The 23,499-nt window shown below is 37.3% G+C and overlaps 1 protein-coding gene across 15 annotated transcripts in view; it reads right to left on the minus strand.

Annotated features, from left to right (window-relative positions):
* Positions 1 to 23,499, minus strand: part of PLPP4 (phospholipid phosphatase 4) — a 186,430-nt gene that overhangs the window by 47,272 nt on the left and 115,659 nt on the right. For 14 of the 15 annotated variants that reach the window (XM_082764698.1, XM_082764709.1, XM_082764710.1 and 11 more), the window contains one exon: positions 3,641 to 3,749. In XM_082764698.1, the coding sequence (XP_082620824.1) occupies positions 3,641 to 3,749 (109 nt within the window). Of the gene's footprint in view, positions 1 to 3,640; positions 3,750 to 4,865; positions 5,385 to 23,499 lie in introns of those variants that run through there. The other variant, XM_082764703.1, reaches the window with a different exon arrangement.

The raw sequence follows: 23,499 nt of genomic DNA on the forward strand, positions 1-23,499 counted from the left end.
CAAAAAAAAGGTACCATTTCTACTTGAATTTTTAAGTTAGGTTATGTTACTACTTCAGAAATGTTAATTTCTCTCCCTACTCTGCAATAGTTTAATTTCTGCTTTCAGAGACAAAGAGAAAAATAAAAATGGTTAAAGCAAACCTAAAATTATTAGTTTCATTCAAAAAAGTAAGGACTGCTACCAGGCAAGGAGAAAAACATCTGCATTCCATTGCTGAAGAACATGTAGAAATATAGCCAGGCTGACAGGCTGCTAGACGTGGTTTAATGGAGTTAGAAACCTTTTGAACAAGCATGAACAGCAGAAAATGTCAGTAAAGAACAGAATTAAAGTGGCAACTTGTCCCAAAACACTTCACAATCAATCTTCAGAAATCTGGTAAAACTACAGATTTCCTCATATTTTACAAGCATATGGATTTTGGAAAGAGATTAAGAAATATTCATGTTTGTGGTACATTGTTTGCTGTTCCTTGCACACATTACTTGGAAGGTGTCTTTTTTCGTTTTTTTTTATTCTGCAGCAAAACACCCTTATAAAGAAAGTCTGGCTTAAAAGGACTCATTTTCCTTTATTTTGCAAAATGATTCTGTATGGCTCATTTCCATAACAGATTTGGCAGCAGTCTAATGAGCAATACTCTCCTCAGATATATCTCAGTAATGTTTTCTTTTCCAGCAGTGAAATATTCCAACATATTTCCTCACTTTGGTGAAATAAGGACAGAAGTCTATATATCTCATTCATTATTCATCCTAGCAAGACAAAGACAAGCTAAAGTTACAAAAATCCCACAGAGAAGCACTCAATCTGTTTTGAGAAAACCCACTTCCACAAGTGACACGATTCTCACGTGGGACAACAGTGATTTACCATACTGTACGGCTTAGAACCTCACAGTATTTTTCAGTGGCTTGGAGTTAGACTGTGCTTTTGTTCAGAGCCCTCCTGCAGTGGTGCGGCAGAAGAAATCCCTCTTTCCCCTTACTACAGGGAATCTCCTACATGCCCTGCTCCTTCACACACCACTCTTGCCAAACTGGACTGACAGTTACATTCAGTCCTACCCCACATGGCATGCAGAGCTGTGGTGTAAGCTCTATGTGAGGGTTCCAGTGTCTTCCTCTCCCTGTTAGGATTACCGCAATGTAATAAGGAGAAAAGAGCAGTGCACAGCAGTCTGGAGACACACAATACCAAAGCACTTGGCACCGGCATTTGTCACACTGGCCACCACATTAGCCTCAGACCTACTTTTCCATTCAGCCTTACTGTGCATTTTCTTCTGCTGTTCTTTCCTTCCGCTTGCCAGCGCTTTGCAAGCTAGCTGCAAAGCTTGTCTCACCAAAGGATGGGAAGGAAGAAAAAAAAAAAACAAGAATCTGGATGGAGGTGAATGAGGCAGAGGCTCCTAGCCCTGTATCCCAGGAAAGTGGGGAAGACAGAAAGCAGTCTCACCATCCCAACACAACCCTGCACTGCAGCTTTCACTGGGGGGTAAAATCCTTCACAGGAGTTCTCACCTTCCACTGATATCAGAATGTGAGATACCTAAATTTCTGTAGAAGTACTTCATTCTGTTCTGGCTAAAGATACTCTGGGGCAGGGATCCCCATTTACATACATGCATTCAAGAGTAATTAACAGTACCTTGCACCTTCCTAGACAAGGAATATCCACTGCCAGAGAGAAAAAACAAGGCTCAGGTCTTTCAGTCCTAATGGCTTGCTTGCTAACAATGCAGAAGTCAACTTGTCTAACTTGTGTCTGGAGTATTCACAACATCTCTTAAATTCAAAGCTCTCAGCATATTAAAAAAAAAAATAAAAAATAAAAATAAAAAATCCAGCAGTTCATAAATAAAATCTAAGAGATTGCCTTCTGACAAGCCATAGCCATACATTTGAATATTGGAAAATAACACTAGTAGCAAGATGAGATCCTTACACAATGAGAACTTGAAATCAATGTGAGGGTTGGATTTTTTTTTTTTATATTTATTTTTTAATTAAGGAAATAAGAACAAACTATTTAGAAGTGATCTACGTTTCTTAATTTAAGAAGCTGTTCCTTGAGTTACTGGGATGTCATGGTATGAGCCAGAAAGAACATGAATTATACAGAAGTTACTGACTCAGAGCTGCCTGGAAGTTCCAGCTGCCATAAAATAGACCAAGAGCTGGCTCAGTGGGAAGTGGATAACAGGGAGATGTTAAATGTTAATGCTTGCATCCCAGAATTGTTCTTCCCTGTGGACACTTCCTAGAGTACCAAGGAAGGGCTAATGATCACTCAACCAGTTTCAATAATAGTTTAATCACTTTAGCAAACCCCTCCAAAGATTCACTATTGGTCCTTGAACTGTTCAGTTATAAACACAGATCAGACAAACCATGTAGCAAGGTAATGTTCAGCCTTTCTTAGCACAATGATTTAATGTTTCATTTTGGTTGTAGTTATTGTTTTAAACAGGAGTCTCCCATTTCAAAAAATAAAAAATAAATAAAAAAATACCCAGCCTGTAAAAAGTACATAACAGAGCTTCCTCTCAGTGCCATATAAACAAATAGGTTTGTGATTTTAAAACCAGGCCTTCAGCTTCTCTTTTAGAAGGCTCAAATATGTTGTTGCCTCGTAAACAGGAAGCATGCTCAAGTTGTTCCACATGTAATTTTCACATTTCCCTAACTGAAAGTTTTAAAACAAAAGAAGACTACAACTGTGACAAATTACATAGCTGATTTGCACTTATTCTGAGTTCAGACTCTTCATCTGAAAAGTAAACACCTGGCTTCACTGAAAATATAGGTAAAGATGTTTCAACACAAGGCTACAAGGATTTGACCTAGTCTGTCATTCCCACTCCTGAAAAAAAAAAAAAAAAAAAATGTTCATCTGATTGAGCATTTGCAGACTGATGCATTTGTTTTAATAGCCCAAACTATACCCTCTAATTCCTTAGCATGTATTTACTGGTTTATCTTACTGCACTTTTATATCTGTAGATTATTTGATTTTAAATCATTATTACTAGTGAAGGTTATCAAAACCACAAATTTTGGTAACCAGAGAGTCCAAATCAGACAGCCAGTCTGCATGTCAACATGTGCCATGCTGGGGAGAACCAGAACAGAAACAGCAGAGCAGCTCTGGCATATATTTAATACACTCCCACTGACCTCAGGATTGTTGGCAGAATCTAAAGCAAAGGTTTTGTCTACAAGAAAGATCCAAACAGTAGTTGGAGGCAAATATCTCTGTGCCTAATATGCCTAAAAGAAATTGGATTTCAAAATTTAAGCACTTAACCCACTAAGAGCATAGCAAGGTTTAGTAAGGTCACCTAATTAGCTAATTCGAAAAGCTTCCTTGATTGAGCATCCTTCTACTTAACACTAGCTTAAATCTTAAACTGTAAAATCAATGTTCCTAAATTCAGTTAACCCGGTATTACTGCTTTCTAGAAACTCTTCACAATTCACTACATTTTGTCAGCTTAAACATCCCTGGTTTGGAAAACAATTATCACTAGAATTAAAGGAACATCCTGTACTTCTGAAAGGTTTCTTACTGCTTAACAAGTGGAAGTGACCTTGGTTTACAGCTATCAAATAACCATGAAACCTTTAGTACTTACAAACATAAGACGAGTAGGTATGTTGTCTGATTGCACCAAAGGATTTTTATACAGCCAGATCTCTTCTGGCTGGATAACCCGCTGGAATGGATCCAAAAATTCTGTAAAGCTGAAAAAGAACAATTGAAGACTTTTTTTTTTTTTTTGTCATTGTTGTTGTTTTTTGTTTTGTTTTTTAAGGTTAAATGATGACACACACACAAAGTCCTGCTATTTTAAAATTTCCCTCCAAACTAATTATGGTGTAGCATGCATTGATTACCTTTTCAATACGCTGCTTTCCTACATCAGTGCTTCTTAGTACTATGACCTTCATTAACATACACTTAGTAAAATGTTTTTTCAAAGTTTATACTCTACATCTTTATAGACATTCCACAAACTTGTAAAAAAAACTGTTACTATATTTTTGTGGGGAAAGTGTGCAAAAAATATTGTGGGATTAGAAAAATAACATGTAGCAGATGCTTTACACTGAAGAAATTATATAGCAGTTATTAAATACAAAATGTCTTTAAACTTCAAGATACAGAAATACAGTTGTATTTGAGGATCACAAAACAAGGAGAAAGAAGCAGCCCAGACAATCCCTTCTGCAGATAGAAAGAACAGGTAATTTTAGAGAACATCTCCAAAAGACACGTCCTCCTAAAACAGCATGGGCTCTTAGAAATACATAAGAAGTTCTTATTTCAGATTCACATATTCAATTTGGTGGTAAAATTTAAGAAGAATGTAGCTCTGCCATAAATGAGAAATTTGGTCTAAATTCAATCAAAACTGACCATTTTACTTTCATTCTTATGTCATCTCATTTAAATGATATCATCATCATTTAAAAAATAAAAATAATTTAAAAAATCAACGTTATGGTTTCATTGGTTTGAATTGAGGATAATCAAAATAAAACACTGAGATTATATCACTATTTAGGAAGTAAATGATTTGTGCAAGGATCTTTGGTACAGCACTGAAATTAGGAGCAGGAATTGTCATCTTTTACTCTAGTCAGAGGTTCCAGAAGCTTTTGAAGACTACATAAACTGTCTCTCTTTCACAAAATCCTTCTCTGTCCTTTAAGCCTTCTTAGCTTTGAAGTCATATCAGACTTTCTGGAAAGCCTTGCCTTTACTTTATAAAACTCACTTCAGGGCTATTTACTGGGTCTGAAAGAATAGCTGCTGAAAGAAGATATAGGGACCAGTTTTCTGCAGATTGGTCTTACCTAAAATGTCAAAGCACACAGGAGTAGTTGGCCAAAGCTTTTCTTACTGTAAATTCCCTGAAGCCAAGGGCTTCCAACCCTCAAAACTAGGTTTTATAGAAGTAACAACTACAATTAACTTTGTAAACAGAAAAAGCCCAAAGCAACTTGTAAAGCTGAGTAAAACTGAAACTGTAACTCCCCCCTGTGAAGTACAAGTCCTCGAATCTAGCAACCAGCCTTATTCAGTCCCCTGCACCTCCAGGAAATTTTTCTTTCTCTCTGATGAGTGACCAGCTGCTCTTTGTTTTCTCCCTGTAGTCTATGATCTCTCTGCTTTATTTAGTTTCCCACACCCCCAGCCCACACTGCTACTGACTCACACCACCTGAGCACGCTCAGGTTTCCCTTAGAAAGGGATGTAAAACTCTATCCCAAGGAGCCCAAATGACCTCTTCTTCCTAAAGGAAAGTAACAAAAACAGGACCAAACAAGTCAAACATAGTGTTGTTACTTGTAGTGATAGTTAAGTTTCCATTACTGACCTACGTGAAGAACCAGATTCTTCTGAAAACTTTAAGGAGTCTACTATTTCCAGAAGGTTATTTACTCTTATATTCATCTTCCTTAAACCCACAGTCTGACTCTGCTCTCCTAGGAAAGTGCAAGGTGAATTTCAGAAATGTCAAAGCACATTGTTTCAGAGTCTTCAAAATGAAAACTTTTATCCTTTTTCCTTAAAATCAATGGCTCATGAGAGACATAAAAGAGTGAAATGTATCAAAAGAGACCATTTCCAGGAAATAAAATATTCCATATATGAGAAAATTATATTTTTCTCTTCAACTAGAAAAATAAAAGTTGATTTCTAGACAATGCAAACAACTTTGTTTCTAAATTGTAGAGACATGGATTTGACAGATGGACTATTTGGTAGATATGAAATTGTCTGGATGCTACATCCAAAGAGTTGCAATCAATGGCTTTATGTCCAGATATGTAGACCAGTGGCAAACAATGTCCCTTGGGGGTCTGTTCTGGGACCAGTGCTTTTTAATAGAAGTTGGAGGTTGGACTAGGTGATCTTGGAGGTCTCTTCCAACCTAGATGATTCTGTGATTCTGTAACATCTTCCTTGGTGACAGACAGTGGGATTGAATGCACCCTCAGCATGCTTGCAGATGACACCAAGCTTGCAATGCAGTTGACACTTTAGAAGGACCTTGACAGGCTTGAGGTGCACCCATGCAAATCTCATGAAGTTCAACAAAGCCAAATGCAAGGTCTGCAGCTGTGCCAGGGCAATCCCAAACATCATTACATACTGGGTGACAAATGGATTGAGAGCAGCCCTGTGGAGAAGGACATGGGAGTATTGGTGGATGAAAAAAAAAATTGACATGAGCCAGCAATGTGCACTTTCAGCCAAGGAACACAATCATATCCTGAGCTGCATCCAAAGAAACATGACCAGATCAAGAGAGGCTATTTTCCTCCTCCACTCCACTTTCAGGAGTACCACACCTAGAGTACTACAGACAGCACACAGCATGGACCTGCTGAAGCAGGTCAAGAGAAAGGCCACAAAAATAATCAGAGGGTTAGAGCATCTCTCCTATGAAGACAGGCTGAAAGAGTTGGAGTTCATAGATTCATAAAAACACAAGTTTGGAAAGGACCTACAAGATCATCTAGTCCAGCCATCCAATTTATTATTTATGAGGTATTTAGCATAAAGAAGAGAAGGCTCTAGAGAAACTTTGTTGTGGCCTTCCAGTATTCAAAGTGGACCTAAAAGAGTCTCCCTATCTTTCTTAACCAGGGTGTGTAGCACTAGGACAAGGGGTAATGGTTTTAAACTAATAAGAGGTAGATTTTGTAAGGATATAAAAAAGAAATTCTTCACTGTGAGGTAGCTGAGACAATGGAACGGCTTGCCCAGAGAAGTTGCGGACACTCCATCCCAAGAAGTGCTCAAGATCAGGTTGGACCGGGCTTTGAGCAACCTGGTCTAGCAGAAGGTGTCCCTGCCCATGGCAGGGCGGTTGGAACTAGATGGTCTGTAATGTCCCTTCTAACCCAAACCATTCTATGATCCTATGACTACATCTTTCAGGCTGTCACATCTTTTCTGACATAGTCCTTCAGATATCAAGGAGATCTCAAAGCACGGGAGCTGATGGATATGCCAAGGAATGCCTTGAAACAGAGACACGGTTCTTTGACATTTCTAGGCCTCAAAGGATTATTATTTTTTTTTTTTTTTCAAACTGCAAAGAACAAATGATACACAAACACTTATGCTTCAAGGTGATCACAGTATATACAAGCACCACTACACTTGGCAAATGTGACACATTAGACCAGAGACATAATTATTTTGACATTATGACATTTGACATTAAGAGCAGATGCTAAGAGAATTAAAGGTTTGGGGCTTTTTCTTCATTGCCTTTTCTTACATAACTTGAAGAAAGGAAGAAACAAATCTCATGTTAAAGTATATTTGTTAAAATCTGAGAAATGAAACAAAAAAATCAATTTAATCATTCTCACAGGAATCATGATATGGCACTGAAAGTATGTACTGAGTCATAAGATTGAATTCCTTTAAAAGAAAAATAATACATGTCCTAAAGAAATGAAACGGTAAGAAACACCATAAATTGTATCTGATTCCCATGGATGACTGATTTTCTGGTTGTTATACACTATCTTTGCAATCTTCTAAAGAAAGATTAATGTAAACAAAAATACCAATGACAGTAACAATTATTACCTTATTTAATAACAGCAGTTTTTTATCCACCACCTATTAAATTTCATTATGTATCTATTTCTTCCTCTTACTTTTGTTCTAAATGTCTTCCAAGAAAAGTACTCAATTATTATACTGAAGCATAATGCAAACAACACAAAATTGTTGACACTAGGTAAAAAAAAAAAATTTGAAAATCACTACTGAAGGAGAGAAAAGTAGGTACAAAAGGTGGAGGATCATGTCTTTGTGAGCAACACAGAAATAAAAAGTAAACAGTTAAGGAAGGTGACTATATGTTGTTGGTTTTTTTTCCATCCTCAGAAAGAGCTCAGCTGCTAATTAAATTTTTATGCCAAGATTCATATGAGAACAATTCTTTTCTATATTTGAAGCACCATTGGTGGGCAACTGGATACAAGATTTCTCTAGCTTGAAGGCAATTCCCTTTGTACTCTATTAAACAATACTGAGGATATTCTGGTTTCTAAGCTTCCTGACACTTAGTGATTTATGCTCCTTCATTCTATCTGAAAGTACTTTCTATTACTATTCATAAGCTAGCACAAGCTTGTTCAAATGACTAGTTGTTATTAGAAATGGATGTTGTCTTTGGATAAAGCAAGCCTGTTTCTAGACATTTTCTGTTATGGCTAAAAATAGGAACTCATTCATATCATACCCCTTGGTAGCAGGTGGGCAACTTAGTAAACTTAGTTTGGATTTGTAGATGAAAATATACTATTAGTTTTTGTCTTTACTTTTTCTGCATGTTTTTATATTTGCTCAACATTTTTAACAGTGTAATAAGCAATGTTTTGAACACACCAGCCTGATAGCACATGTTTAGGGTATAAAAGGACTTCCTTTAATTTCAGCAACCTTTAGCTGTCACTTTCAAAGCACCCCAAGGGAAACCAGAGCCCTAATAACATTAAAAACCTCAGAGAGGAATGGGTGCCCAACTGCCTGAGGTTGTTTTGGACAGCCCAGTTTACTGAATAAAACATTAGACTAAATAAAAATGACCTGCTTTTCTAAGGGCACAAACACTTCCAGGTTATGTTAATTTCACTTCCATTTAACAGCATGTAGCCCTGTAAAATAAGTTCTACGCAAGTACCACATCACGGATAAAATTACATCGAGATAAATTTGCACAGTGGTTTTATGAAAATATGTAGTAATGTTTTATTATGAAGCTATTCACTGGTAATGAATTAAACATCACATAAATACCCTCACAGAGCATGTGCTTCCACTGTGGTCTTATCTCCTATAACTACTGGCAGAGCACTGTTTAACATTTCACCTTAATGCCTCAGACGCTGCCTGCAGTAGCCACCATTCCCTGGCATTCAGCAGGAAGTGGTCAAAACCAAATGACATTTGCAAGTCGTTAAGATCAGAGGTAAAGCAATAAGCACTACTGCACTGGCAAAGTTGGTAAGACAGAAACCTTTCAAATTAAAGCAGGAAATTATGTTTCAAATCTAGCAACAAGAACAGGACCGGAATAGGATAGATGGGCTCAACTTTTGAACTGTATTGTTGTACATTATTAGCACAAAGTACTAACAGTACCTTTCAGAAGCTAACAGCTGTGAAATCATGGACGGCATTCACCTTAGAAGCCTGTACCAGAGTTACACGGACTCACCAGCCAACAGCTCCATTTCCAGAGATTAACAACATGAAATGGGATGGGAGATGCAAGGGCTTTGTTCCAAACAATCCCAGGGATCTCGGCATCTGCTCTATTGGAAGCATCCAAAGCCCACTGGAAGATTAGAAGATCATTTCCCGGTTTTGAGAATCATCTAAAGAATGTATGACATGTTTTTGTTTTGGTTTGGTTTGGTTGTTTGTTTTTTGTTGTTGTTTGTTTGTTTGTTTTTTGTCTCTTGCCTGGCCCTCTGAAGAATTTATTTTCTTCACAGATGCAGGCAGTGGATTTCCCAGAGGAAAGGAAAGTCCTTATGGCATGACAAAGCATCAGAAGAGAATGAACAGGAACTTGTTATTGTGGTACTCAGTTTCTTGTATCAGATAATTAGTGACCAATTCTCCTCTTTTCTAAGTATAATCTGTTGACAAGCAGATCTGATCCTAAAATGGTTTTGTATGCAGTTTTTCATTTGAGCAAGTAACAAAGAGATAGAAGCGAAGCCACAGGTGCTAGTGAACCGCTCTTATAAATCACCACCAAGCACTTGTAGAAATAAAGTTTGGCTCTGATCATCATTCCCTTACTGCAGGACTCTGAGCAAACTCATTAGTTCCTCTCCCACCAAAACAGATTAGCTGTGGCTGTGCTATTCAAGCATGCACTTTCTTTCTAGGATATTTTCCTCCTTGAATATTCCCCAAAACAGGCCTCAAGCCCAGGAGTAAAAGCTTTTATCATGTACCCGCCATGTTAAATCGGGCAGTCAGTTGTCCTAGTACTAAATCTTCATAGTCATGAGTAGCATCAGTGAGACTCATGGAAGTTGGGAAGGCTCTGTACAAGTTGGCCTAATTACAGGGGCATACACAAAACACAATTCACTGAGACATTCTTACACAACTGATTTGTAGCCCCAAAGTTTTATAAGAAAGGCCATGAAGTAGAACACAGCATAGGGCACAACAACTGTGAAAGGAAGTTTGCTTTAGTGATTTCCAGCAAGCAACCCAGGCTAAATAGAAAGAGTACTCTGGCTAGGTACGTTGCACAGAATACTGCTTTCCACTCTTACCTGATACACAACAATAACTAGAATAGCATTCACATCATGTTATTTGCAAATACTGGAGAATAACTTATTCTCATGCCATAAGAAAACCTACTCATTTCTTCTCTATATTAAGGAAAAAATAAAACTTTGGAGGAGTCCATAAAAGACCCATTGCAAAGACAGACAAAGTAGGAAAAGCTTGAAATGGTCTGTGCATGGAGTGCAAAATTAACAGAATTGAAGGTGACAGGATAGTGGTAAGAATAGCGAGATAAGAAACACTACCCATAGTTCATCGCCATCATATGGCTAACAACATGAATGTTGGAATTCATTTTCTGAAATAATGCTGCATACTTGGATGAGTGTGATGAGATGGCTTTGTGTTAGCCCAGAGGTTAGCAGAAGGAAAGAGATTTGAGTCATTTAATTTTTAGAGTTATTTGGGAAAATCCACAGTTCCTCAAACATCAAGAAGGGAGTTACATATTGGGGTACAAATACGTGACCAAGGCCTGATTGTAAATGATGAACTGCAATTCCACCACGGAAGAAGCAGACATGATTTAAAAACATGACTTCAAGAGAGCATAAACTCTAGTTTTGATAGAAAAAGCAGCTTTCCCTATAGATAAGGCACAACACTGGATATCAACAGATTTGATGTTGTCTGCCACTGTTTTCCAATGCAAAGCGGGGAAAACCATCCCAGCTAAAAGTATGAATATCTGGCATTTAAAGTAAGACTCCTAGTGCTATATTTTGCTCATTACCTGGACTGGTATTCACATATGCCCAGTAGCCATGGCTGACAAGCGTGTAAACAGAAAAGCAGAAGCTTCAAATTTCCATGGAAATCAAAAGTTGAGTTGTATATAGTATATAGTACAACAGAAGTTATATTCCAGTGATTATTGATTACACAGGAAGTACATGAGAACAGAAATTAATGTTTTTATTGGTTCTTCATAATCTTTGATGGAAACTTGTTATTTAAACCATTATATTGTAACTGCACTAAAGCCAACTAAAAAACTAAGATACATACTTCTCAATACAAGGCCATGCAGTTTAGACACCTGTCACTTTTGATTAACAATCTGTAATCCTAATATGGAGCTTTATTGGGTCTGAATGCCCTGCAGGGTAGAGGAAAGTTAATATGCACCAGCAATGTCATACAAAAATAATTCTGAGTTTTATTGCTACAGAAATGAGAGAATCTGTTGCCTCTGTATATGCAGTAACCCTTTGTTTGTAGGCTAGGGCTCATAAAAACTGTGAGGAGTACTGACGGAAAGTGAATGGTAAGGAAAATGTTGCAAGAAACTTGATTCAGTTCTGATTCAGTGCCCAATGCAGCTCTGGCAATACTACGAGGTGATGGCATTTTAAACTTCTGCACTTTTTGACAAAATAGAAACAAAGGTTTCATACCACCCCTTCTTGATAAGATTAGATATTCAAATCTGAAAACATACAGCCTTCCCCAATCTTAATGCTGCGGGTGCATTTTTTTTTTTTTTTTTAAATGCAACGAGAAGCTGTCACTGGAATTAAATTCTGGGACAAATAAAGAGAAAGCAGTGCAGGCAGGTGCAAATTAAAAATTATTGAGAATTTGGCAATGGTGGAAAAACATGCAGAGACTAAGCTATGCCTGACTCACACTGAGTCCTTTTCTCGTTGCACGTCCTTATGTCTACACATGAACATCAGCATTTCTAGAGCTCACTCTCCCTGAAACATGAACCAGGACTTCCTCTGTCCTCACAAAATACCGAAGACGGTAAGAGCTGATATAACCAGTGTAACCTAACATAAGGAACTGCTAAAATAAGGTACAAAAGATATTATACAGATGAGCTTAAGTCATTGATTAGAATAGATGCAATTAAGGTTAGTAAACTTCTTGTGGCCCTGGTCTAGTCATCAGGTGATCATTTCCTACCCCTGAGAAATTGTCTTTATTACTTATACTCCCAGTGAAACAATAATTTGCAGTCCTAATATTCTTATGGATATCCAGAATGAAGAACAATGTTAACCTAACATTTCTAAAAAATTAAAATTTTGTCTCCAGTCAGGCATCTGAATTTTTTTTTTCCCCATTTGAAACACACACACACACACACAAAATCATCAAGCCTTGCCCACAATTAAAGGAAATCAGCAAAAATACTAAATTATGAAACGTATGAGAGCAGAATTGTTGGAATAAGAATAACAAGGAAGACATACAGCCAATATCTTTGTCTCTATATTAACTTAGTAAAATAAAGGGTAAGGAAATGTAAGAAAAAAAAAAAAAGTTAAAAAAATTACATCTTTTTTTTTATTAAATGTGACTGGCAATTAGAGGACTGGTTCTCACGAGTAGGTTTGGCTTCAGATGAGTCAGTATCACCTGATGGAAAAGATTTCTGCATATCTTAAATTTGAAATTACAATTTTACATTTAATTAGCACATATGGCCACATTAGCCCTTCAGATATGAGAAATCATTTTGATTAAAAAGGGATTTAAAATAAATCCTGATGCAGTTTAAAATATATATATTATTGTGGCTGTCATATTTCCCAGATGTGCTGAAGGAGAATGAGAGTTTCCAGTACTTTTCTTCAACCTGACTGGTGTAGCACATTTCATAGATTTGCCTCATATAGGCACTGATTTTACAGATGTATCCGGGTGCTACTGATGCCAAAGTTGAATGGTCACCCTCTTCACTCTCCCCTTTGCAGCTATTGTGGCACCCCAGTCAAGGCAAGCTGTACTCTTATTGAGACAACAGAGCCCACCACGATGTGGTCTTCAAAACCAACATGCCTGACAAGATAATAGAGTCTGTGCCAGATAGTGTTTCTGAATGATTACCAAGCCACTGGACCCTTCTCTGATGTGGTGTCTGAGGCTGTATTTACACAGACTTCATCATCTGTGCCTGGGATTAGGCTCAAGTCTGCTGGTCCAAAATCAAGAAATTATAAGAAATAAATGATGGGAGTTCTGCTGCTTATGAGATAATATATGCGATATGTAAATGCTCTCAGAATACTTAATATGAAATAGTGAACCAGCAATTCTTTCACAATGCTGAAGAGAGAATGGCCTGGAGTTTATGTATCTAATGGTATCTAATGTGAATTTCTTTAGTTCCTAAGTTATATATATCTGCTGTTTTTCTCAAGACCTGACATTTGAACTATCTCTTGATAAACCATTTCCTTCCTGTGACATTATTTCAGCCATACTAAAATGAGGAGGAAATGGAAAGGATTACCTGAACAGGTATGACCAACCCAAGTAATAAACGAAGCCAGTCAGTTGTTGTTGTGCCAAGAAAAAATCCAGGAACTTCGAGTCTATACATTCTCCTTTTTCCTGTGCTACTTGCATTCCAAGTGTTTAGCCTTAGGTATTGCTGAGCTTCATTATTGCCACTGTGAAGTGACTGAATCTGAAAAACTTCCATTCAAGGGGGAAAAAAAAAAAAAAAAAAAAAAAAAATGGTTACCCAGGAGTTAATATGCTTAACTGGCTTAGATACAACCTTTCCACCATAATTTCCTCCTTACAGAAGTGAAATATTTGGAAATGAGCAAAGTGAAAGAAAGAAACTGGGAATAGTTGGTCATGCTGCGTTGCAGCTTTAAGAGTGGTTATACTGAAACAAGAAAAAAGCACTGCAAAAATTAGTCACATTACCATATTTAGGCTGTTTTTATATTTTCTAAACTTTCTTTCACCTACTATGGAAAGTGATCTTTGCCTCTTTTGCTTCCCGATCAGCAGAATATAAAATAAACAGATTTAAAACAAAACCACATTTGATTTGGCATTTAGCTGCTTCTGAAGTGGAAAAACAGTTCAGTTCTTGTGATCCCTGCTCACATGGAGCAACTTGAAGCACGAAGAAGATCAAGCACAAGGCATGCATGTATGAGCTGCTCCTTATTATCAATACTTTAGGCAGTGCAGTACAGTAGAAGTACTGCAACACAAATAGTCACAGTGACACAATTACCAAACAAGTGAAAACTGGATATTCCTTACATAATTTATCTATCATCTTAGTTGATAAAAACATGATTTATAGTAAGAAAAATAGATCACAGAGGCAAAAATTAATAAGTATACCTTATGATGTAAAATATTTCACAAAAGCCTTGTTTATGTGTGTGTTTGGGGAGACGGGAGAAGACAGAAGGGAAATCTTCAGTAGTACAAACACTGAGAGCCATTGGAAGTTTCAAAGCTTGCAGTGTGGCACACTGTTCTAAATAATGGAAGAGCAGAATTCATATTATAGACAAACTACACAAGCAAGTATCTGAATAATGAATCTAAATACACTGCAGATGGTCAAAATTTTTCTTTTGATGCATTTTAATGATTAATTTTATTATCTCAGGCTGTTTTCAGCCAAACATCTCCCAACAGTTCCTCAGAGAATTATCCTAATGTCATAGCCATTTAATAGTGCTCAGTATTCCAATAAGGTTTCTTCTGTTTTCATACCTGTACACCACACTCCTACTGACTATAGATTTATTTTTAGTCTAGGGTATGTTTATCATCTGCATTTTTATGATTTGTGTCTGTCCCTAAGCACCACTTTTCCCCTTAAACATACAATAGGTGGACATGACCTTGACCTATATGGAAGTGAAACCTGTCTTCATGTCATGCCTCAAAAGCATAAACCACATCAAGAGGTACAGACCAAAGTAAAGTGAAGATGAAGTAGCATCAAACGAATAATCCACTACTGAAGCTAGGAGCCAAAACACATCCTCAGAGAGCTTTTTGGATCGAAAGCTTAGGAGTTGGTAAAGAAGTGAGAGGGAAGAAATACTATGGATCAATCCAGAAGACTCAGTCAAGAGTTTCTTTATGTCAAATGTAAGCATTTATTTTTGGTCAAGCTGGAACATATCTTTCTAACTCAAATTGAGATTAAACATTTTATTGGAGGGGGGAGGGAGAGGAGTCCTATTAAAGTTATTTTAATACTAATAAAAAATTGTTTTAAAAATGCAGATTCTAAAAGAAAACACTTCAGTATTAATAAAGAGAGAATTTCTGGGCCAAGTTATTCACTAAATTTAATATGAATTTACAAATGATTTTGTTCCAGTTTTTCCTTCCAAGTTGCTTTATGCGATGACTTCATTTTTCTCTGGGGGAAAAAAAAAAAAAAAAAAAAAAAAAAGACCTGTCTAACTACATTCACAATCAAATCCAACTATATTAAAATCACTCACTCCAAAAACATTTGTATGAATAATTACATGTTCTGGAGACTAACTTTAATAACAATTAAAAAACTGTACACTCATGGGGAATATGAGCTTCACTTTTAGGGTTTTGTGGTAATCACTGAAGTCCAATCGCAAGAGTTACACTCCTGTAAAGCACCTTGGCCACTAGATGAATGAAATTATTAATAGCTTCTCTGTTGGCCGTGAGAGTACCGTCAGGCTATTGGATCTGTTCTCCCATTAGGGAAAATTAGCAGCTAATGAAAATATAACACTTCATATCAAATGATGTTCTCCTCTGTTGTTTTCAATTTGTAAGGTTTCACAATGCTTGGCAGGGTGCCACGAGTCTTTCAAAGTTGAAACACTTCCAATCTGACAGTCACACCTCCGTTACAAATTCTAAGGACAGCAGTAAAACACCGCACTAGAAATACAGTAAAATGTTGAAATGCACAATTGCAGATAATTTTCTCACCTAATCTAAGATTTCATTTTCCTCACATTCTTGTCAATGCAGAACATTCAGAATAAGGTATCTGACATTGCAATGCCCTCGAGCCATAAGGGATCAGCAGCAGCTTCTGTTCAGGCTTTGCTAAAGTATTCTCCAAGTAACTTTATATTAGTAGCACTGTTTCCTTCTCTGCCTCTCAGCATGAGCCAAATTTCTCTTAAAGAAACGTTGCTGTAATGTCTTTCAGCTTTTCCCACACACTGGGACAGACTCAGGTTGTACAGGTCTCAGCCCACCAAGTCACTTCATGTCAGCTTACAAGGCCACCAAGGCTATCTCCTCCCAGCAATGTGGATTCAATTTGAGATAAAATGCTCCCGATATATTTTAGCATAAAATATAAAAATTTCTGGCGGTGGAGATTCTACATAAGCCTCAGGCAATCCTTTCCGGTGCTCAGATGTCCTTACAATTAGGTTGTACTTCCCCACACTCTGCCCAAGTTTCCCTCAGTAAAGTTTAAAACCATTCATCTCTCTACAGTCCCAAAGGGTGCAAAGAGCAGTTTGCTCTCTTTATACATCTCTCCGGCAGCCACTTGCATGTGAAGATTACTGCCATTTCTAGATTGAACAGCTCAATCATTTCCATCTTATCTCAGTAAAGTTGTTTTCTATACCCTCCTACCATTTTTCTCAGTCCTCCCTGGTTCTCTCAAATTCACCTGCATGAGTTATCTTAATCAGCTACTTACTATGAAACCACCACTTGCAAATCCTGTTACCCAGGCCTCCGGTAAAACAAAAAAAAATAAAAACATAACCATTTCAGCTATGTACATTTAGATGTGTTATTTGAACTAAAATTCCATAGCATTTTAATGGGGAAAGCATTTATCCACTTGGATAGTAAAAAACAAAAATGTTTTGTAATGCAGAGAAATAAACTAATACACAAGGAATGTACCAATCTGATTTACAGCTAAGAAACATTCTTAATCTGGTTTTCTGCAAAATCACAGAGGTCATTCACAGAGTTTCCTGCATAGCAATGACTTGTGGTCCAATGATCACAAGTTTAATATTCACAAGGAAAAGGTAAAACATGAATGGACAATCCCTTAAAAAATGAACAATTATGAAAAGCTTATTTCAAGTGCCACACCTGATAAGAACTTTGTCTTATGAGAACAATCCAGTTGGATCGTATGCAAAGCTTTCTTTAATCAGGTAGTAAATTCCTCATGTTCATTAGCTGATCGCAACTTATACTTTAAAAAAGGATGCACATCTTGTCTTTAGCTTTCTCTGTGTCTGTCATTCCTTGCCAATATAGATGCTGCACTCAAACATCCCCCGTTCTGTATCAACAGAGTACTAAATACAGGAGGAAAAAAGAAAAAAAAGATAAGATACACATTAATCTAATCCTTAATCCAATTTCAGTGTCAAATATTCTGCTAACTACTTCTGAGCACTCACTTTTCAAAGTCATCAACAGATTGGGAGACTGAAGATTTAGATTTACTGTGCCAGGTGCTGGGCACGAGCACATTCTCAGCAAGAAGATTGCGGTGCAACTCTATTTCTTATGGCAAAGGCTTTCATAGAAAGTAAAGCTTGACTGTGCTTAGTTCAAAGTATAAAATTCATTTTTTAAAAGAAAACTTTCCCTTACAGAAGCTCTGTCAGTCTTAGTAACATTCTTGCTATAAAAAGTCCTCAATCAAGGCTGAGAGCAAAGTGCCAAAGCCAGTGAGCAAATAGGATTCAATGTGAAGAGAGACAGGCACCATTTTCTCCTCAAAAATCTGGAGCAAATGCTTTAGCATTTACAAAAGCATCCTTTTTTAGCATGGGTTCAGCTGGGAGTTTAGCAATGGACATAACTGTGAATCCTACCCTATTAATAGGAAAATTAAAATTCTTGCCATTAAATCCCATTTAAATCCTGGAACTCAGGGAAGTCAAACGAAACAGACTTAGTTGTACAATTCAAAAGTAATGGGACTTTTGCAGATCATTGTATATCTTTTGCACAGATAAAAATCTACACACACAAAACAAAACAACAACAACAAAAAAACACACAAGTGCACATTTTTCCTGAATAATTTTTATTAATGTCAGTAAAACGCTACCCTAGTCTCAATGTATGAAGAAAACGATGTAAACAGAAGCTTCAGCTCAGTGAACACCAAACACCAAGTGTCTCTGTTAGCCTGGTGATATGTCATAGATATTAGGACAGACACACAATCATTTTGTTGTGTGCTTCGTATTACACAAGGTAATAGGTATTTTAGGTATTTATGACATTTTGTTTTTACAGTAACCTCTCAAGGAGACAGAGTTGAGAGGAGTTAAAAAAATCAGGTTACTTCATGGTGTATCAGCTGCTTTCAGAGAGTTACAGAAGCTCCATGGCATTCTAATTCTTCCATCACTTCAAAGGCATAGCAGACTGCTGAGCACTGGAACAAGCCTTTTGCTTGCCATTGAGCTCAATGTGCAACCTTTGATATATGCTCTCAGATCCTAAACACCAGAGAGGCAAGGGCTTTTTTTAGGGCAGACCTCTCCCTTAACTGTGCTTTAACCCTATTCAGTGAACTAGAGTTCAACCTGGGCTGCTAAGCTACATCTTTCCCTCATTTTAGCATGATCTCAACTATGGTTTGCAATAGTGTAACTGCTTTTAAACAGGCTAGTAATCAAACCTGTTGGTGTTCTCACTTCCTATTAACATTACTATTTGTGAAACTAACCCTGAAAAAGCTCCAAGCAAATTCAATATTCAGTGGGTCTGGCTACTGTCCATGTACATTAGAACAAAGAATTTATCATCTAAATGGACCACGCGTGGGAAAAAGAGGTATTACTCTCCCTTTGTAGATGAGAAACTAGGGTACAGAGAAATTAAGTCCAAGACTCCAATCAGTATTCAGTCCAAGATCAAAAGCCAAAAATCAGGTTCCAAACAAAATCAAAAGTTGTGGGCTACTAAGGTCAAGAAAACAGGGAAAAGAGCCTAACAAGCTCATGTGGCCAAATATTAACTTCTCTTTGACATGTTCAGCTATAGATCCTAGACTTGAAACGTCCGACTGATTTGTGTAATTTTTCTCGTCATAAGGAAATATCTTGACGTCTCAGCCTGGTGTTTTCTTCTCAGTACCATTTTCCGTATATTACCTACAGTTCTCCAACTGCTCATCAGTCCCTGCTCAGTCTGTCTTCCAAAACTCAGTGGATATGACAGAGAAAAGGCAAACTGTGACCAAATAGGAAAGCAGAACTGTAGCATTGTGGAATTGCCTCAGCCAATTGATTTTCTGTCTGTGTTAACAAGACAATACATAGTATAATTTGTGAAGGCAACCTGTATCCAGAAGATCACCACCCATGACAAAGAAAGCTACTTGAAAGTGACTTCCAGCCTAAATCACTTCATGCATATTAACTTGATTAAAATCTTATGATTTTAAATTTATAAGAGAACCAATACATACAGGATCAGCTTGCATTTACTTAAATCAGAGTCTGATCAGGGCATGCACACACAAGATATATCAGTGTTAGTTACCACTGTACACCCATGTATGTAATATATGTGTGTATCAGTCTGCACATAAACATTTATCCCCAAGGGAGACTATTAATGAGACTGTGCTGTAGGGAAGATATCCAATTACTCTGAATGACATTTATATTTTAATCACATCACACTCACTGAAGAGCTGGAGGTTTGATGAAGCAATCCTTGAAAGACTGTCTTTTTAATCAATTAGACAGCTCAAGAAACATCAGCAATATGCTGTTGACACTAAAAGTCATTGCACTAAACATACCACAAGGCACAAAAATTCTTCTGTCTTTCTTTTAAGACAATGCTATGGTCTTGAAACTCTTGAAAAACTTTTCCTTGTAGAAGACAACTAAAACTGAACACTATGTACTTTTCTAAGAAACAAAGGCAGCCCTACTGGCAATTACCAACTCACTCAGAGTTACCACTCAATGTATTTCTTCTTTTTAGGACAGATGAACATCACTTTAACAACATCGTTCCTGTGTCAAACACCAGGCTGGCTCACAGATCTTTTTTACAGTTACCTTAACTGAATGAAAACAAGTCAGTCAAAACAATTTACTTTCATCAAGCATTCAGTAAGTGACAAATGCCACTATTCACATGGAGCAGAAAGACTGATTATGTTTAACATGTTTTAGCATTAATTCAACATTATAAAAAGTCATAGGAATAAATACGAAGTGAAGAAAACAGAAGTAAGATCCTATTTTGATCATTCTTCAACTAGTGTTTGATTTTTTCTATAAACACAGTACACGCTCACAGTTGTTGTATTAAATAGACCATTTCTACTTCTGACACCTTACATGAAAAAAAATCTCACTTTCCAAAATCCACTTGTATACTCCCACGGTTTAATACGTAACATTTCATGGTTTTGTTTTAGTTTAACTGATGAAATTTAATTGAAAAATATTTGATATTGCATAATATAGTAACTAGTCAAAACATATAGTGAGAATTTCTTTGCTTAGCAAGAAGAAACACATCTATGCACATTAGCATCAGTTCAGCCCAGTGAAAAGGTGCAAGGCTTAAGAACAAAAAAATGAATTTGTTAATCTTGGGGAACTGGGAAAAGCTGTAGGGCAGAATAGGAATATTGTTGTAATTTGTGGCTTCAGAGCTACTTTTCTGAAGGTAGTCAAAGAACGGCCATTTAGCCTCCCCGTAAAGTGAGCATCAAGCATGTTTTTTACTGCAACCTTTTTTTTTTTTTTTAATCTTGCTTCTGAATTTTAGACAGCTGTAGGTCTTCAAATAGATCTCCCCTAACTAATCTGTCCTTCAATAGTAGTAAATCCTGAGGGATAAAATGCCCTTCAGCACAGATCTCTGTAAATGCACAGAAGCTTGAGCTGCTTAATTTCAATGCTTAAACCAGTCTTTAATTGGCAAGTGAACACTTAGCAATTGCTAAGTACACAACGTCTAGAACTGAGTCAGTTGTTGCTGTTATTTTTATTGAAAGTCTCTTGAATTCATCTAAACCAACACACAACCATCAAAAATGCGCATAACTTGTAATGGTGTACATTCTTGTGATGGAAGAGAACTTAAATAAAAAGTATAGGGCTTTTTTTTTTGCCTTCGAGTGGAATGACTAAAGTTGATAATTATAGCTACTGGGGAAATAAAAATGTTGCCAGTCTTAAGTATTGAAAACATGGCTGTTGTTGCTGTAAAATGCATTCAGATTGGCACTATACTCAATTTCAGTAATCAACATAAGTTTTCACACCTCCATTTTTATGAAATTACATTTATCACCAAGCAAAACTACAACATGGAATATGCACCTTCCCCTTTTGTATTTTATGGTAGAAAATATGCCCGCATTTTACTCTGAGTTATATTAATCAGTAGGTTGAAGCTGAAAAGACATCTGGGAGGCACAGATGGTTCAAATGATTGGCGTATAACTCTGGAACCACTCCCTTCAAGGTCAGACTTCTAACACTGCACAGGTTGGTAGTGACCCAAGTTATCAACACCTCAGAATGAACTAATTCCCTTCAGTCCAATTCCTGGTGGACAAACATCTATGTTGCAGTTAGCACTGACAACAAATTGTGTCTCAGACCTGGCCCCAACTCACTGATGTTAGTGGCATTTCTTTCCAAGGGAGGGAGGAATTGTACAGCCTTTTCATTCCTAGAAATAGTTTCTGCAGTACAGCTTACATTGCTGTTGCCTGGGTTCCAGTCCCAGAGCTTCCAACTTCATCAGTAATTGTTCATACTTGAAAAGAAATTTCAGTGAACTCAAAACTCCATAAAAATGCAAGCTCTGGCTGTCTAGAAAACCACAGAAAACAACAAATAAAAGTAAGTTTCAAAAGATAAATACCTCTTTGGAAAAAAATAAGAAAAATAGTGACGACTACTTCAATAGAAAAAAGAAAAGTCATTTTATGTTCAGATTATTTGACTATAAAAGCCATTCTTTTCATTTACCTAGAGTTTATAGACTTGCAATCATTACCAACAAATAAAATGCAGTTATTCATGACAACCCTGATGTGAACAATGTGTTTAGCACTTTCAGATGTCAATGAATGCCCCTAAAGACTTGTTACAATATCTAAGTTATTCCCCAGAATTCCAAGACAGGAGCTATGCCATGTGAAAACATGAAAATCACTTGTGTAGTCACTAGCCATTTTGCATTTGCCATGTAGCGTTATCTACCAAAAGCATTTTCTTCAGCCACACACTCAGTTAATTTTAGAACAACTGCATAAAGAGTAGTAAAAATTACAAAATCATTCAGAGAGGAGAAATGAGGACAGAAGACAAACACAAGCAAGAAATGATTGCTTACAGTGGCGCATGATTTACATATGTGGTAATACGCTCTATTAGGAGTTCTCTTACTAGATGGTGCAAGTAATGAATTACATGTGTAAAAGGTAAGGTCCTGATGTAGCATCTGATCCTGAGGTCTTCACTCACCCTGCAATCCCATGCAGTCCACGTAAGAGTTTGGTTGAAAGGAAGAGGGCTACTTTTAAAGTAAGACGCAATGGAATAGAAAGGTATCAAACGTACCTCAAAGCTTTTTGAAAGTATCAAAGCCTATCCTAGAATGAAAAGGATGACACTTATTAAACATCTTGCAAGTCTTTTGATTTGCATCAATATTTGAGAGAAATGAGAGTTGAGGAAAGGCTCCACTACCAGTAAATTGGGTGAGTTATTCATTAACCATGAGAGGTTCAGAAAGGAATCAGATCAAAGTGTGCCAGTATCACCAGCTGTAAGTCAGTACCGTGGTTTAATAGCTGCCCTGCTACTGCTGCATCTGCGACCAACAGAATCCGCTGCTAAGGAGGCAAACAAACAGCAGTAGAATCTGATCTGGTTTCTGTGATGCTTTAGAGAGATCGCAAAGATTTAGGATACTCATCTTCAAATGTTAAGGAAACTTAAGAATCAAACTTATTATTGTTGCTCAAACTGCCAGAAAGAAGTGGGTACAGCCCTGAAAGGGAAACGAAAAGCCTGCCTGAAGCATGGACTGAAATACCATGTAACTGCTTTCTCCGAAGGAAGGCAAAAGCTGTGTTCATGCAGCGGTAGTTGCATGTCTTTCAGCAACCAGCTTTTCACGACTTTCCTTCCTACATAACATGGTTCACACACGCTTTTCAAACCCAGCTCCAACCCACATTTCATGGCCAAGGTCCTGGTCCTTCCCCAGCTCCCAGCCGGGGGTTCCCAGCCAGGGGTGCCTGCCCCGGGGTACCCACAGCTCTTCTCACCTCCTCAAGCCAGCTGCTGAGGTGCACCTACAGCCTTATAGCAAGAACCACAGCTGGCCAAACGACAACGGCAGCAGATTTTTGTTAATATTTTGCAC

Source organism: Aythya marila (genome assembly GCF_965140915.1).
Source record: "Aythya marila genome assembly, chromosome: 7".
In the NCBI taxonomy this organism is placed as follows: Eukaryota; Metazoa; Chordata; class Aves; order Anseriformes; family Anatidae; genus Aythya; species Aythya marila.